General features: G+C 49.1%; 1 protein-coding gene and 1 long non-coding RNA gene across 2 annotated transcripts in view; one reads left to right on the top strand and one right to left on the bottom strand.

The window, feature by feature from the left end:
• Positions 1-15,987, top strand: part of LOC135907807 (uncharacterized) — a 265,994-nt gene that overhangs the window by 96,461 nt on the left and 153,546 nt on the right. The window lies entirely within an intron of this gene.
• The window catches only part of LOC135907801 (lysosomal alpha-mannosidase-like), an 80,601-nt gene that overhangs the window by 35,836 nt on the left and 28,778 nt on the right, over positions 1-15,987 (bottom strand). The window contains exons 11-15 of the mRNA XM_065439546.2: positions 12,791-12,830; positions 12,613-12,682; positions 11,426-11,557; positions 8,400-8,534; positions 7,707-7,898 (exon numbers count right to left, since the gene is read on the bottom strand). Of these exons, the coding sequence (XP_065295618.1) occupies positions 7,707-7,898; positions 8,400-8,534; positions 11,426-11,557; positions 12,613-12,682; positions 12,791-12,830 (569 nt within the window). The remainder of the gene's footprint in view (positions 1-7,706; positions 7,899-8,399; positions 8,535-11,425; positions 11,558-12,612; positions 12,683-12,790; positions 12,831-15,987) is intronic.

Below are 15,987 nucleotides of genomic sequence, written 5' to 3' on the forward strand. Positions count from 1 at the left end.
GATGAAAAACTTTATTCGGGTCCTTTAGGGCGCGCCCTAGCGCGCAGCGGGCCGCTCCCACGTCGGGACAGAGAGGCCGAGCCTCTCCGCTGCGTCGCGGGCCCGTTGGACAGCCCATAACTGTTCTTCGAGGTTGGGGCTGTGCAGGACAGCATCCCAGCGTGAAGAAGTGTTACTATCATCACTGCGTAACGCGGGGCATCGCCAGAGCATGTGAGGTAAGTTCGCCAAGTCATTGCATAGTGCACATGCATTTGTCGTCTGAATTTCGGGGTACATCTTGTGAAGAAGTAGGGGGTTTGGGTATGCCCCCGTCTGTAGAAGCCTTAGTGTCAAAGCCTGAGGTCTATTGAGTTTGCAATGTGGGAGGGGGTAGATCCTCCGAGCCAAGTAAAAGTGCTTGGTAATTTCGGTGTACGAGGAAGGAGAGTCCCAATTGTCAGTACCTCCGGCGTCACGCTGCCCGGTAGCTACGCGGTTGATGATCCCTCGCGCAGCTCCATGTGCCGACTCGTTGAGGTTGGGCGGGGCACCCTCGATCTGTCCCATGTGAGCTGGAAACCAGATCAATGTGTGTGGCTTGATTTCTTTGCTTCCTAATATCCCTAGGGCCAGCTCGGATATGGTTCCTTTGGCAAATGCCCTAACAGCTGATATGGAGTCACTGTAGATTGATGTCCTCTTGTTGTCCAATAAGGCCATCGCTATTGCAGCCTGCTCTGCGATTTCAGAGGACGTCGTCCGAATCGAGATTGCGTTCGTTATTTTGCTTTCATGATTTACGCTAACTACAGCGAAGGCCTGTCCGTCGGCGTAGCGCGCTGCGTCTACAAAACTGTTCTGCAAAGCCCGTTCACGAGCCTTTTCCAGGAGAGCCTTCGCGCGCGCCCGACGTCTTCCCACGTTGTGTTCTGGATGGACGTTTCGTGGGATAGGCGCGACAGTGATGCGGTCCCGCTGCTCTCGAGGGATGCTGCAGAACTTTGTTTTGATTACTCTGGAAGGAACGCCCAGCTCCTGCAAGATGTGCCTTCCAGCTTGTGTGGTAGATAGCCTGATGAACTGGGCCCTCTCCTGTGCTTCCGCTATTTCCTCTAGCGTGGCCGAGAGCTCTCTTGATTGCCTTCCTGATTAATGCAATGAGCTTATCCCTTTCCGATCTTTGCCAGTTGTGCATGGCCGCGACGTAAGTGAAATGACACATTACGAACGCATGTACCAATCTCACGAGGTTATCTTCTCCGAGGCCTTGCTGCCGGTTGGCCACTCTTCTGATTAGTCTGATGGCATTGTCCGTCTTCTTAGTGAGTCGCAGCACTGTGTGGTTGTTTGAACCACTCGACTATACCATCATGCCGAGAATCCGGATAGCATCCACCCCCGGAATATAGCCTCCATCTTTTGTGCGCAGTTTTATGTCGCATTCGGCGAGTGGCTTCCATCCCTTTGGTTTCGGGCCTCTGCGCTTGGGTCGATAAAGTAGCAGTTCCGACTTGTGCGGTGAGCACCGAAGGCCCGTGGACTCAAGGTATCTCTCGGTAGCATCAACCGCCTCTTGCAGGGCCGTCTCTACCTGTCCGTCACTACCTCCCGTACACCAGATGGTAACGTCGTCTGCGTATATGGTATGACTGATACCGTCAATAGCAGAGAGTGTCCGGGATAGACCGATCATGACTAGGCCTAGATCATAGACCTAGTATGGCTCTCGTGTCCCGCGTATTACAGTCAATAATGTGATGCTTGATGAGCTTCATCGCGTCCTGCGTCGAGAGTCCGACCCTGAAGCCGATCATGTTGTGTGGGTAAATGTCGTGGTCCTCCAGGTAGCGTGAAAGCCTGTTTAGGATTGCATGCTCAGCAACTTTCTCCACGCACGATGTGAGCGAAATTGGGCGGAGGTTATCTAGGCTGGGCGGCTTGCCTGGCTTGGGAATGAGAATGGTGTTGGCAGATTTCCACATTTCCGGGACTTTACCACTGCTCCACGCTTGGTTAATGATGTCCGTTAGGTATTCGATGGACTTCTCGTCCAGATTCCGTAGAGCTTTGTTTGTGATCTTGTCCGGACCCGGAGCCGATCTGCCGTTGAGGGCGTGGAGCGCCTGCCTGATCTCCTCAATCCCGAATTCTGCGTCGAGTTCAGGGTTCTCGGAGCCTTCGTAGTCAGGGGAAGGTGGTGTAGGGCACGATGCGACTGATAGGTACTTCTGTACGAGTTTCGATAAAATTTCCTTGCTCGAATATTCTCGCTTGGCTGTGTGTAGGGTGCGCGCCAGTGTGTTGCGTTGGTTGGTTCTAGTGTTCGTCTCGTCGAGGAGATGCTTTAGGAGGTTCCAGGTGCCACCGTTGTGCATCTGCCCGTCGATCGAGTTGCACACCTCATCCCATTGCTGTTTACAGAGGGCCCTGCAGTGTTCCTCTATAGTTCTGTTGATTTCCGATATCCTTTTTCTGAGCCTGCGGTTGAGCCGTTGTCCTTTCCACCTGGCGAGGAGGGATTGCTTGGCCTCCAATAGGTGAGCGAGACGGCTGTCCATCTTTTCCACCGGGAGGTCGGTACAAACCTCTTTGGTGGTAGCTTTGATGTCGTGTCTAACCTGTGCAACCCATTGTTCGATGCTAGGCTTGTCCTCACTTTGCATTCGCTCTTCCCTTATTTTGCGATAAACATAAACGATAATGATAAACGATAAACGATAATGGAGAATTACGGAATTTGCAAGAGAGGCAGCTAAAGTTATAGGCTCAGGGACGATGACAGCGACGGTGGCGTGGCGAGATGAGGACACTAGGACGGCGGCAGCACCACGACACTTCGTCGGCTGTTGTGTAACGCCCAACGAGCGAACGCCACGCGACAGGATTAAACAACATAGCTGGACAACAGCTTTGCATAACTACTTTACATAAATATTGCTGCATAAACATTCACGTCAAAAAACAGTCATGTTTATGTGCAAATATGGATGTCGTATGCAAGGTCTGTTGAAGTATCCGACCTTTTTTTTGTATTGCGAACACCTGACGGACGTGAAACAAGCGCGCTTGCACCAGCCGACCTTGAACCTTCGCGCGCATGCGCGAATTTTTTCCCGCCGGCCGACAGCGCCCGTCGCTGGGACGCAGCGTTTGAGTGAAGTAGTGCGCAGTGCTCTCGTCGGTTTTTTGTTGCGAGGAAAATGGCGGAGTGACTGGAGCAGCGCTACTACATCAATTTTTGCGAGAAACTGGACGACCGCCAAGCGGAAGCCATTCGGAAGATTCAGACAGCTTTCGGTGACGATGCTATGAGCAGAACAAAGGTTAAGGTGTGGTAAAACCTGTTTGAAGACGGCCGCACATCGGTGGAGAGCGATCCACGCTCCGGTCGCCCATCAACATGCCTAAATGACCACGTCATTGTAGAAGGGAACGCTGTGATGATGCGGGACAGTCGTGTGACTATCCGAGAAATTGCGGGAGAGGTGGGAATCAGCACTCTTTCTGCACATTCCATTATGACCGAATATTTGGCCATGAAGAGAGTTGCAGCGAAATTCGTGCCGAAACTGCTCACGGTGGAGCAAAAACAACTTCGTGTTGAAGGCTCACAGGACGTGCTGGATTCCACAAACAGTGACCCCGACTTCATGAGCTCCATAATCACTAGTGACGAATCTTTGGTGTACGGGTATGACCCGGAAATTGAATGCCAGTCGTCACAGTGGAAGCAGTCCACGTCACCAATACCAAAGAAGGCCCGCCAAGTGTGCAGCAATGTCAAAGTGATGCTGACTGCTTTCTTTAATTTCCGGGGTGCGGTACACCACGAGTACGCACTACAGGGTCAAAGAATCCCCAAAGTGTACTACAGCGATGTCCTCCATCGCCTACGTGATGCTATGCGGCGCAAGAGACCGGAGTGCTGGTCAACAGGAAATTGGCGCATCCAACATGGTAATGCTCCTTCACATTCCTCGCACTTGACTCAGACATTTTTTGGTGAAGAACCAGACTCCTGTAGTTCAACAGGCTCCATATTCTCCTGATATGGCCCCTGCAACTTCTGGCTGTTTCCCAAAATCAAGAGACCATTAAAAGGAGCGCGATTTCAGACAAGAGAGGACATCATGGCTGCAACGACAGCTGAGCTGAACTCCATTCCGAAAGAGGCCTTCTCGGAACGCTTCCAACCGTGGCAGCACCGCTGGGAGAAGTGTGTGGAGTCCCAAGGAGACTACTTTGAGGGTGATTAGGTTTCCAACGCTCCAGTTATGCCAGTTTTTTTCTTCGGCCCAATGTCGGATACTTTCGTATATAGGGTGTCACAGCGAAAGTTAGGCAAGTTGTTCAAGGAAAACAAAAAACTAAGAAAAAAGCCCAAGATGCAAGTTTTACATCTACTGTGTTCGGTTGTCAGAGGTCTGACAAACGGACAACCAAGTTCTTATAATTTTATCTTGCACCGTGGGGTTTGACTATTGTTTTTTATTGCGTAGCATGCTTTGGTTAAATGCTCTGGATTGATTATTTTCTGCTCCCTTCCGTCTTTCCTTCCGTTTCATATCCCGAAAAACCCGTAGTGCCGTCTGGGTTCGTTTAGATGAATTCCTGTGACTGCACAAACCTCTAAACGCTTTTCTCCGCCTACTAGTGCAATCACGAGCCTCCGACGCGATATTTTGTCAGGAAGCGGCCAGGTGCCCGCTCACATCAACCCAAAGTAAAACCCGAAGTCCAAACCTTGGTCCAAGCCATAGGATTCCATGCAATAATTACTATGGAGGGAAATGTGGCACTAATGTATACGGAAGCTGCAAGCGGGGTGCCTCAACTAGCATGGGAATCATAGTCAGTACATAGATTTGCCGAACTTTATCCTTCAAAAGAGTTTCTAAACCCATCATTTTAAACTAAGTACTGCTATTAATAATGAAATCAGCGCCATTACGATTGTCCGACGGCAGGATTCGAACACAGGGCGTCTAGTACTGAAGTCTGATATTGAAACCATTACCCATGCATCGACAAACGGCAGAGGACACCCTTATGAATTTCTCGCGGGCAAGCGAGCGCGTTTCTACTTGACCGCCTCGACAGGCTGAACCACTGCAATTATAAGCGATTATGCGTGTCCATAGGGTCTTCTGCGTTTATGCAAGTATATATTGCTTTGAAATTTAGGAACTTGAAGGCGCATAATGTGTAAAGGTTCGGCAACATGCTACACTCCTGTAACACGTGAAGGCGAAAGCCTGCTCCTCGCAGTTCGGCTTCTTCGGCTCGTTTTCTCGAAGCTTTAGCCGTGGCCTCTCGCACTCGTATAGCGGGCTCAGACTAGCGCCAACAACGTTTCCCTTCGACTTTACGTTGCATCCTCGCAGCAGGGGATTGAAACGTATACGCTGTTCTGTGTGTTGGATGGGTGGTTTCGATGAATGTATGTACTGTTCGCTTCACTTTGCTGAGCGCTTGTAGCCTCAGCCTTACGGGGGTATCCGCCATTGCACGTTTTGCTTGATTGGGGCAGAACGAAGCAAGGAAATCAACTTTATCCGAGGTTCTGCAGGCCGCGAGAGCTTTGGGCTCTCATGGAGTGGGCGTCTCCCGCGACGGAACCGGGAGGTTGAGTTTCCTGGCGGCGTCGTGGACCTGCTGGACGGCCCAGAGTTGGGGAGTGGTATGAGCCATTGCTGACGATGATAGTTTTTATACCTTTGTACCGAACGACGCATTTATTTCAAAACCATCGGGGGTATGAGCCACTTAAGGCCTTCGCCTTAATAAACAAAGCTACAAGAGTGTCTCGAGCCACAAGCCCGAATATCACGCAGATCTGTGTACTAACCACTATTCTCATTCTGTGGCTAAGCCACGCCCTAAGAAACTGCTCAGTGACGAGAAACGAAGCTATCAGAATGCGGCACAGAGACGTATGCGAAACCCTTATGTAGGCGCAGTTGGAAGGCAGGCGAGATATTGCGCGGGCAAACTAAGAGAGAATTGCGTCTGCAACAACAGGGAGAAGCTGCTGAAGAGGACGCGTTGGAACGCAGGTGAGCACATCGGTGGGCAAATTATGCGAGGAAACAAAAAGCACAGCAACAGCACTTACATTTACCAAACACAAGACTGGTGCTAAAAATGACTTTACTGGGGAGACCGTCATAGTGCGCGAGGTGTACTTTAGAGTGGCTTGTTTATCAAAATATGGCAGTCTAGGTTTCAAGGGTAGAGATGTAAGCTTCATGCGTAAGGATTTACGCGGATGCTACATACTGTATGACGATTCTCCAGTGGCGAGTTTCTTCCCCAGTTTTTCATATCATTTCATTTCATTTTATTTCCTTAAAGACCCCGTAGTAGGGGTATCACATGAGGTGGGGAATACAACATATACAAACAAGTTTTGTAATGCATTCAATTCTGTAAATAAAAAAGTTTTTACATCTTGAACAAATTGTGAAGAGCAGGTGATGGCAGCAATATGATGAGGAAGGCCATTCCAGTCTTTAGATGCTCGGTAGAAAGATGCTACCGAAACATGCAGCTTGGCTAGAGTTAATTAGCTGGCACACACGGTATATGTGTCTACACGAAAGGGCTTGTGTGCCCCCTCAAGTCCTGTGGAATCTATTGACTGTCCTAGGTACTAGATTGTACTGCCGATGCTAATACCCGTATAGCGGGGCTTCTCGTGTGCTTCTAAGTCGTGCTTTCGTGTCTCGTGCGTCTGAATATTTTTTATTTTTACTTAGTTTATCTTGCCTGATAAGGTTTTGGGGAACGTCGAATAACTAGGGACTATCAGGCCATTTTTCTGCGCTTCAAAGAACAACAACTACTACAGCAGCAACAACAGCAACAACATCAATAGCAACAGCAACAAGCTTTTCCACAGCATCGAGCTCCAACGCGGATCTCCAGAACATCGGTGATTATATTCGCAGTGCTCATGCCATTGAGATCCACCAGTTTCACCACTATCGATCGAGCGTATGATTTAAACTCCAAATTACCGAAACATTTAAGGTTCTTTTCAACTGTTTTCTTGTTGGAAACGAAAGCGCATGTTTATAAGATGGGAATAAGGCCGAACGTGGTAAGCACGAACCACGTGTTTGTTATTAATGCGACGTTTGTGCTCATGTTGCCATGTCTTTCGAATTACTACGAATCTCTCAATTTTGATTTGCTCATGCTCGCTTCGATGCAAGCAAGTCAGGCTTTAATGCTGCAGACACGACACCTTATAGTGTGTCTTTTTTTGTGTGTACCCTCTTCTGCACACGGAAATACCTAAATGTACGGGCTATTTGACTGTCTCCAGTGCTCAGTGTATATATATATATATATATATATATATATATATATATATATATATATATATATAATGCTTTAAGTTTTGCTCACCCTTCGAAGAGGAGTTGCGGGCACCAATAAAGGCACAAACCTGCCCTCCTTTTATTTAGTGTTATTAAATAGAGCGTCATTACTAAAACAATGTTCACCACTGCGTTATTGTGTTAGGGATCCGCGTATTCCTTTTTCAAGTGATAATCTGTATTCCGTGAAACATATGAGCTCTGCTGGCTCGTCAAGCTACCAACTGGCACCTTTTACCCGCCGCTCCCTTTGCCCGTTTCATGAAATAAACGTAAAGTTGCTAATAGATTGATTACCGCACTGCGCAGTGAAGACAGAGGGAGACACCTCCGGCGTACCTCGTTCTCGATGTAGTTGTCCTGCTCGTGGATCTCGAGAAAGTTTCTGAGCTTCTCCGCCGCCGCCCTTCCGCTCCTCACGTGGTAGATGGTTGCCCCCAGAGGTTCTACGTTAGCCTGGAACACCAACGAGGACTCGGCCTTACCTTGGCGTTCCGGGATCTTGTGGCGGTGGGGTGCCAACGGCACGACCTGCGACGAAGCTTGGTGACCACGACGAGCCGAATTCACGAGGAAAACAAAAACTAAAAGAAAAAAAAAAACTGATTGCATGCGAACGAAATCGGGAAGTTCATGTGTGGGAGTTTAAATTGCTCCAGTACGTTCCTTCCGTGAAAGCTATTGTCACAGTGTAGCTCAAACGGAACACAAATCGCGACAGAAGGCTGCGGGGATTATGGCGCTGCAAGAACTGAGGGTTTTATTTCACGTGATTGATATATATGTCCAACGGAAAAGTTCGAAGAGCACAAGAAGTACAACCCAGCGCAACCATTCATCACAAGCTACTATTGGGAAAGCAATTAAAATTTCAATCAAAGGATGCTGCGCTCGAAGAAGCCCAGGAAGAAGCGGTAGCTATGAGCGAGAAAGTCGCTTAGCTGCCTATTTATCCATCTACCGCGAGTATTGGAACGCACCGCAAACGCCCCTCTCATGGTCGCTCCACCGCATCGGCACCGACTACGTTACCTGTGACTCGACGTTGGTGCCTCCCGGACCGGTGACGCTCAGGAGGACTGAACTGTCGGTGGACACTGGCAGGCGTACGTACGGCGAGACCCGAACACTGGTCGGGTTGTAGACGACCACGCCGAACTGGGGGGCCTGAGGGCAGGAACTTCGTCAGAAGTCTGTTACACTGTACACAGTGGTTAAAAAACTGTTCGTGGTGTTTTAAGGGTGCTTCTCCTATCGAAAGATAGTTACCGGTGACCATTTATGCCCACACTTTAATCCTCACGTGCACGCTCACGTCCACTCAGATTCACCGGCCCGCACTGAAGCTCAAACTGCGGAGTGAGGAGTAAGAGCCAGTGTAGTCGTGAGCTGGTATGACAAGCTATGCTGCTTGTCTGAATGCGACCGATCCATACGCAGTCGGTGCTGGTCGAGAAACTAGCCCATTGGCTGCCGGTCAAGCTATGCTAAAGCTAACCACCATATAGGTTTAAACGTTCCTCCATTTTGACTCACTGATATTCTGCGTTTTTGATGGCTGGATGGAAACAACTTTATTCTGAGTCCGGCAAATTTGACGACCCGGGCTCAGGTCTCCCATGAGGGGACTTCGAGGCCTTGCCTCGTCGCCGCCTCTCGGGCTTGCTGGACAGCCCACTCTTGTGTCTTGAGGTTGGAGCTGCGCAGAGCGGCGGCCCACTTCGACGCAAGAGCCTCCGGAGCTACTGCCATTGTAGCTGATGTAACCCGACACTCCCACAACATGTGTGACAGCGTCGCTCTAGTTGCCTGACATAATTTGCAAAGAGCAGTCGGGTATTGCGCGGGGAAAATGTGCTGCAATCGCACCGGACTGGGGAAGGTTTGTGTTTGCAATTGTCGCCAGATGACTGCCTGGCGACGTTTCAGCATGGGGTGAGGTGGGGGCAGCAACCGCCTGCCTAGCTGGTAGTGCTTGGTGATGTCATTGTACCTGACCAGGCGTTCTCGCGTGTTTTGAGCCAGCAGTTCTGAACTCGAAGAGGCGGTCTCCGATTCTGCGCGGCGGGTCAGTTCTCGCGCAGAGCGGTGTGCTACCTCGTTCAAGTTAATGAGGCTCTCATCGGTGGGGGTGGCGACGTGCGCTGGAAACCATATGATGGCGGTGTTATCTAAGTGCTGTCGACCAGCTTTCCTTAGAATCTGGAGAGCTTCGGAGGAAATGCGCCCCCGCGCGTAGTTGCGAACTGCGGATTGTGAGTCGCTAAAAACTACCTCGCAGAGGGGGTCGGTAAGCGCAAGCGCAATTGCTACCTCTTCTGCTGTTTCGGGGTATTCTGTTGCGACACTACACGCGTGCGTAAGCCGGGAGCTAACGTCTACGACTACCGCCGTGAACCGGTGTTCTCGTGTGTATTCTGCGGCGTCTACAAAGCGCGTAGTCCTCTTTCCACCCAAGGAGCGCAGCAGTGCCTTGGCACGGGCCTGGCGTCGGCCCCGATTAAATTCGGGGTGCATGTTTCGAGGTATAGGGGCGACAATCAGCGTGTCGCTGAGGTCAGGTGCGTTTTTGAAGAGTGTACAATAGCGCTACTGAACTAGCTACTCGCCCGATCAACTTAGCATAAAATCACGGCTCACCAAATAGGCGGCGCGTTCTCTCAATTTTGCAAGCGGAGAAAACGGTGAACGATCGATTTTCGCGGCTGACTTGTGGCCGACGTCGTATCGGCGATTGAGTGTCCCATTTGCTTATATTTTTTCTGGAGAGAATAGTCTTTTTCATTTTCGTAAACGCTTTCATTGAAAAAAAAAGGAAAGATGACTAAATTCCCCGGTATCACGAGCGTATGCTGCCAGTGAGAAAATCTGAGTCGGCCTCTTGCCAAAACTCGCAACAATATCTATAACTTAACAAGAGCTATAAAGACGCACCTAATTACAGGCGACGAAATCTCGCCTACAACATTAATTTATTGAGATATCTTTCGGATTTTCTACTTTGAGTCGCTACATAGCTATAGGTGTTTCCCAGCCTCACAATGTTTGAGGAGTTTAGGCTAGATTTTGCGATTCCTGGCCTTGTATTTCCAAGTTAACCTAATGCGTTAGAACGTTTCTTATAAGCAGCAGGCGTCAGCAAATCGCGATTTTTCACACATTACGGAAGGTGGCCGGACAGCTAGTACTGACTCTTATGAATGAGAAGCTTTGCGAATTTGGCTTTTGATTCATAAATCGAATACGTTTCAACTATTATTGTTAGTTACGGTGGGAGATAGAGAGAACAGAGGAAGGGCAGATAGGTTACCTAGATGCACGCCAGCTTTTCTAATCTACACTGGGGAAAGGAAATACAGGGATATGATAACATTGTATTTCTCCTGTTCTCTAATCTCACGTAAGATTTCTTGTAGCGTAATAATTCTACTGTAGCACAGTGACGTGCTCGGCTTTCTACTGACATTGATAAGTATTTGACGAGTGGTAAATATGATCTGATTGTAAATTGTTTCCGTCTTTGCTTTTCATGAATAGAAATGTGTCAACCGTGTTAGACGCTGTACTAGGATGCACTGTCGTTCTGTATGAACTACAACACATGGAAACTGTTCTCGTAATTCCGTGTAACAGGGGGCCTTAGCAAAGAAGGAATATATATATATATATATATATACAGAGATAGCAATGGTTGCGCGCGCACACTTGAAGGTACACACCACAGGCTGTATTCACAAAGCCCTGTATGGAGTTCGTTACCATTGGCCGACCACCTATGCTAATAATGTCCGGCATCAGTATTGGCTAAAATTTCTCTTAAGACGTTCTTGTAAATATGGGCCGAAGTCTGTATGTGGCTGCAGATACTTGCCGACTTGAGGCCGACCAAAAACTCGCTCAAGCAGCTTCTGCTCATATTTTCCGGCGTGTCTAATTAATGGAATTTCACCGCGGAATCGTTTTGAGTTCTAAATGTAAGCTTTACCTGAAGAAAAGGGGAGGGGGGGACCGGAAGCACTACTTGCGGAGCAAGAGCCGCTAAACGTCGTGTCGCTTACCTTGTGATCAGCTGCGGTGTGCTGACAGTCACTTTGGTTGAGAAGGTGGCAGTACCCCAACCGCTTGGCGACTTCCTCGGTCCTTAGAATTCCCGGATCCAGCAGCGACACCAAGGCTGTGCTAACCAATCGCTGCAGGAGGACGCGTGTGGAAAATTGCACGTTACGTCTACGTGATCAATAACCTCATTCGACGCTCGAATTTGTTCGAAGATAGTGCGAAACGCTACGGACTTGCCGAGGACTTGTTTTTTCCTCTGTTTTTTTTTTAATGGACATAACTTTATAAAGGGGGGGTGGGACCACGATGCAGTGACGGCTTCTTCGTCTCACATCAGTGCAAAAAAGAAGTACGTAGCAAATAACAGGCTTAAGAAGCACAAATGCAAAATAAAAACGTCATGAAAAATTAAATTACGGGGTTTTACGTGCCAAAAGCACTTTCTGATTATGAGGCACGCCGAAGTGGAGGACTCCGGAAATTTCGAGCCCCTGGGGTTCTTTAACGTGCACCGAAATCTAAGTACACGGGTGTTTTTGCCCCCATCGAAATGCGGCCGCCGGGGCCGGGATTTGATCCCGCGACCTCGTGCTCATCAGCCCAACGCCATATCCACTGAGCAACCACGGCGGGTAAAACGTCATCAACGAACACATGCGCAGCATAAGCTCAAGGCTTTGAAGATGCGAGAGTACAAACGTATAAAATATCTGGAAGCATTATTCTCCTGCGAATAGCCAGCTATGCTTTGTAGACAAGGAAAATTGAATCCACTGTATCTGGTCGATAGGCGGTGTGTGTGTGTGTTCCTTTTTTTTTGGAAACTGCAATGGATGTACATTGTTGACGTTTATATAAGATTTCAGTTTATATATATATATATATATATATATATATATATATATATATATCCCGTATAAAGGCATGGCTGTAGGAGTTACGCACCCCTTATAGAAACTTTACCATTTACTATGTATGATTTCAATGAAACAGTGACAGGGTGGTTTGCAAACTTTGCTACATGCTATATATAGTTGAACAATAACGGAACAATAACCGATGATCTAGAATTAACTTAAAAGCAAAGCATTGAGTGATTCGCGCATATTTTTTTTTTTTCGAAAACAGAACGTGCGCAGCTCGACGTAGCTCTCACTTAACGCAACAAGCAAGGAAATCGTCTTGCCTCGCACGACTTGATGCCATCGGATAAAATGACGGTGTAATCCCTGGCGACCTCATCCATGGACGTGCCCCTAGAGTCGGAATGGTGCAGGGAATGTGGCAAGCGTGAGCTTACAGTGCTGCTCGAAGGTCAGGGCGCTCCCGCGAGCGACAACGGAGCCTAAACGCTGGCGACTCACGTGATTGCGTCGTGGTGCAGCAGCGTGGCGACGGCCTCGCCTGCAAGAACAACGACAGAGTGTCACACTGGTTGCTGTCGCGAAATTGTCGCGAAGTTTTCGCGCATACAGTTACGCATATAGATAACGTCAGAGGAGCTCCGGCAGCACTAGAAAAAAAATGGCCAGGCTTAGCTTGGTTAAGCCAAGAATGCGTTGCATATTGCGCGAGTTGGGGCCCAGCTCTTCCTCAGGCTGTCGTGACGTCGCGTCACGTGGTTGCGCTAAAGGTCAATGGTGGCTGCCCGGCCGCGCCCAAGGGCTGAACGGAGTGATTGCAATATGCAACGCATAAAAAAAAGAAACCAGGCTGCAATGTTGTAAGGCACGGGTTTCTCAGACTGAGGATCTGCGGAATGCAGGGTCGCCGCGAACGGTATTTTAGGGTTCCCGCGAGCGAGCCAAAACCAACGCGACCCCATCTCGCGTTCGGTGGATGTTTGCATCAGAGTTTGAATTTAGCAATTAAAACTGCCACATCCACAGTTCATATGCCCGATTTATACATCACAACAATAGTCGCGAGTCTATGGATAAGATGAGCGGTGAGAAGGAAAGAAAAGAAGTGACCAGAAAGTTTGGGAGCCCCTGCGAGTCTAAGGCAACTCAACGCGCACTTTGCATGTGTGGCTTGCGTTTGCGTGAGTGCGACAGTATTTCGCATAGACTTTCTTGGGGCATAACAGTAATGCTATGGGACAGTATTTACGCATGGTGAATCCACCCACGTTCGAGACAAGCCTGAACCTGTTTTAGGCGAGCGAGGGCGTTTCGACGGCGAGCGGGAAGGTAGGCGGTGGCAGCAGTCGTCTCACTCTCTGTATCTCCATAGATTCGACACGCAGGCGTTCCTGCAGCGTGAGTCGACTCAAACATCTCAATCTAAACTTCTCCTTGCGCATTGGTGTGATTCCCCTTTTCCATTACCGCCGTCTACATGGATGCGACGCGCTCGAAATGCGATGCGTTGCGTCACTTGCCGCATTCAACCAAGCGCGGCTTCTGGCCGGCATAACTTCTCAACTAGCCGGACGCTCGCGTAGAAAAAAACGACACGACAATGCAAACGTCGTCCGAGAGTCATGGGGTAGTAATTTCTTATCCTACCTCCTCTGCAATGGTTCGAAGTGCGGATGACCGGCGCTTGTTTCGCCTCGCATGTCGTGCACCTACGCTCGTTTAGGTTCGCTTGCAGGAGCGAAGGTGGTTCGCTTCCCTTCTGTGCCCTTCGGATGGTCGCCGTTGATTTTGAGCACCTGCGTTGTGTACTAGAATTCGTTATAAGTGATCCAGCTGTCTGTACGAGAAGCAATATTTTCGCCATTTTTCGCAATATTTGTCGTTCCTGTCTGCATGTTCGTCTGCTCTACTTCCCTGCTCAAGGAATTTCCGCACTTTGCTCATTTCTTGGTGTGGCGACCGTCTATCCGCGCGCCCCGTGCTGCTCTTAACACGTGGTCCCTCCCGTCTGGTCGTGACTCATGCGTGACTCCGGTGATTTTTTTTCCTTCATGGTACTTGTTTCAGGCACGAATGACTACTGCGGCATACAAGCAGATGAACGAACCAAAAGGTATCATCTAGTTGCACGGCGACGAAGCACAGAACAGCGTAGCGTTCCTGTTCGTTCTTGAAACGCGCTGCTCAGGTTGCGGTCAGTCTTCACAAGAAACACTGAAATGGCGATATAGATAAGCACCTCACCAATACAGGATATCAATGTGGACGAAATTTGATTTGGTCATATAGATCTGTCAGTTGGAGAATGATCTGAATGAAACGAGTAGCTGATGAAAATATAGGGGTTCGGCATTTCGATCCAACATGCGTGTTTTCCACAGGCTATGCTTTCCAATGAGGATAGAAACATGCCAAAGGGTAAATTGCCACAACTAGTTGGCACTAACTATATCGCGGAAGGGCGATTTAAATCAAAATCTTTGTGAGGAGCGCATCGAAGCACGTCCCAAGATAAGATGGCGTCCCTGTTGCCTATAAAACAATATTAAATTGTTTCCGGTACGCCACACAAACCACGACTGTTGGACGTAACGAAAATGTATATTGCAGGTAGCAAAGTCCGGATAGGCGAGGTTTCAGAATGTAATGTTAAGAAATATGTTTTTTTTTGTTGCAGGCGAAGGCAAAGCATTTTACGCGCACGAGATAATACATCCTGTCCTGGCAGGCCAGAGTATTTCGCGCGGTAAAGTCGTGGCGGGAATGAGCGAAAAGAGAGAGAGAGAGAGAGCCTATCTATCAGATTTTACCCGCAGTCGCGGAGCGCAGCTCGGCTAGGGACAAACGGAGCAAAGTGTGCGGTCTCCTTCGTGGAACTGTAGTACCTAGAGAGAGGCAGATTCCGAGAAGCGAAAGTCCCCAGATGGCCCTCTCGCGACCCACGCGGAATGGGGTGTCTCCAGACTCTGGCGTGCTTGTCTGCAGTGGCGCCATCTCTCTGTGCTACTGCGAATCACTCGGATATTGTTTCCTTTGGTTCCGGTGGGCGCATCAGAGTTAGTAGGCGCATCAGATTTTTGCAAAAAAGCATAAATGTTAATATACTGACTCTATAGGAAAAGCCAGGCGAAATTTTACGTGGAAACCGCAAAGGCGTCGCCATGTCAAAACTTAACATAGGGGCCAGCGTAATTGTCTCCAGATTAACCGAAATTATTTTATGTAACTATAGCGTTACTCAAATATAATGTCAAGACGCCTACACTGTTCGCATCGCATATTGTATTCAAGACAGGGCTCGTGCGGCCGCGCCATACGCAGGAACCGCCGGAGTAGAACGCTCCGTTGTAAACATTCGCTTACCATCTAAGTTACCTAGCAAGGTCTCAGCGCGCACAGGCAAACATGAACACTCCACACTCGATGACCGCGGACACTCGCTGTCAAAACGCTGGCGTGGGTAATCGAGGCAGCAGCAGCGAGCGAAGTGACCTTCGTGCTGTCTATCGCTTCGACGCAAACTGAGCGGCGAGAACACGGCCCGCGCAAACCTACGAGTGGTCGGCCCATCTACACTGTGCTCCCAAAGCAGATAGCTTTCAAGATAAAACCTACGTGATCGCGCGGCCGAAGTACAACACCCTCTTTCCTCCCCGTCCCCGGTGTCATGGTGCCATGCGCGCGAAGGAATACGGCGC

The sequence above is a fragment of the Dermacentor albipictus genome, chromosome 6, assembly GCF_038994185.2.
Source record: "Dermacentor albipictus isolate Rhodes 1998 colony chromosome 6, USDA_Dalb.pri_finalv2, whole genome shotgun sequence".
NCBI classification, from domain to species: Eukaryota; Metazoa; Arthropoda; class Arachnida; order Ixodida; family Ixodidae; genus Dermacentor; species Dermacentor albipictus.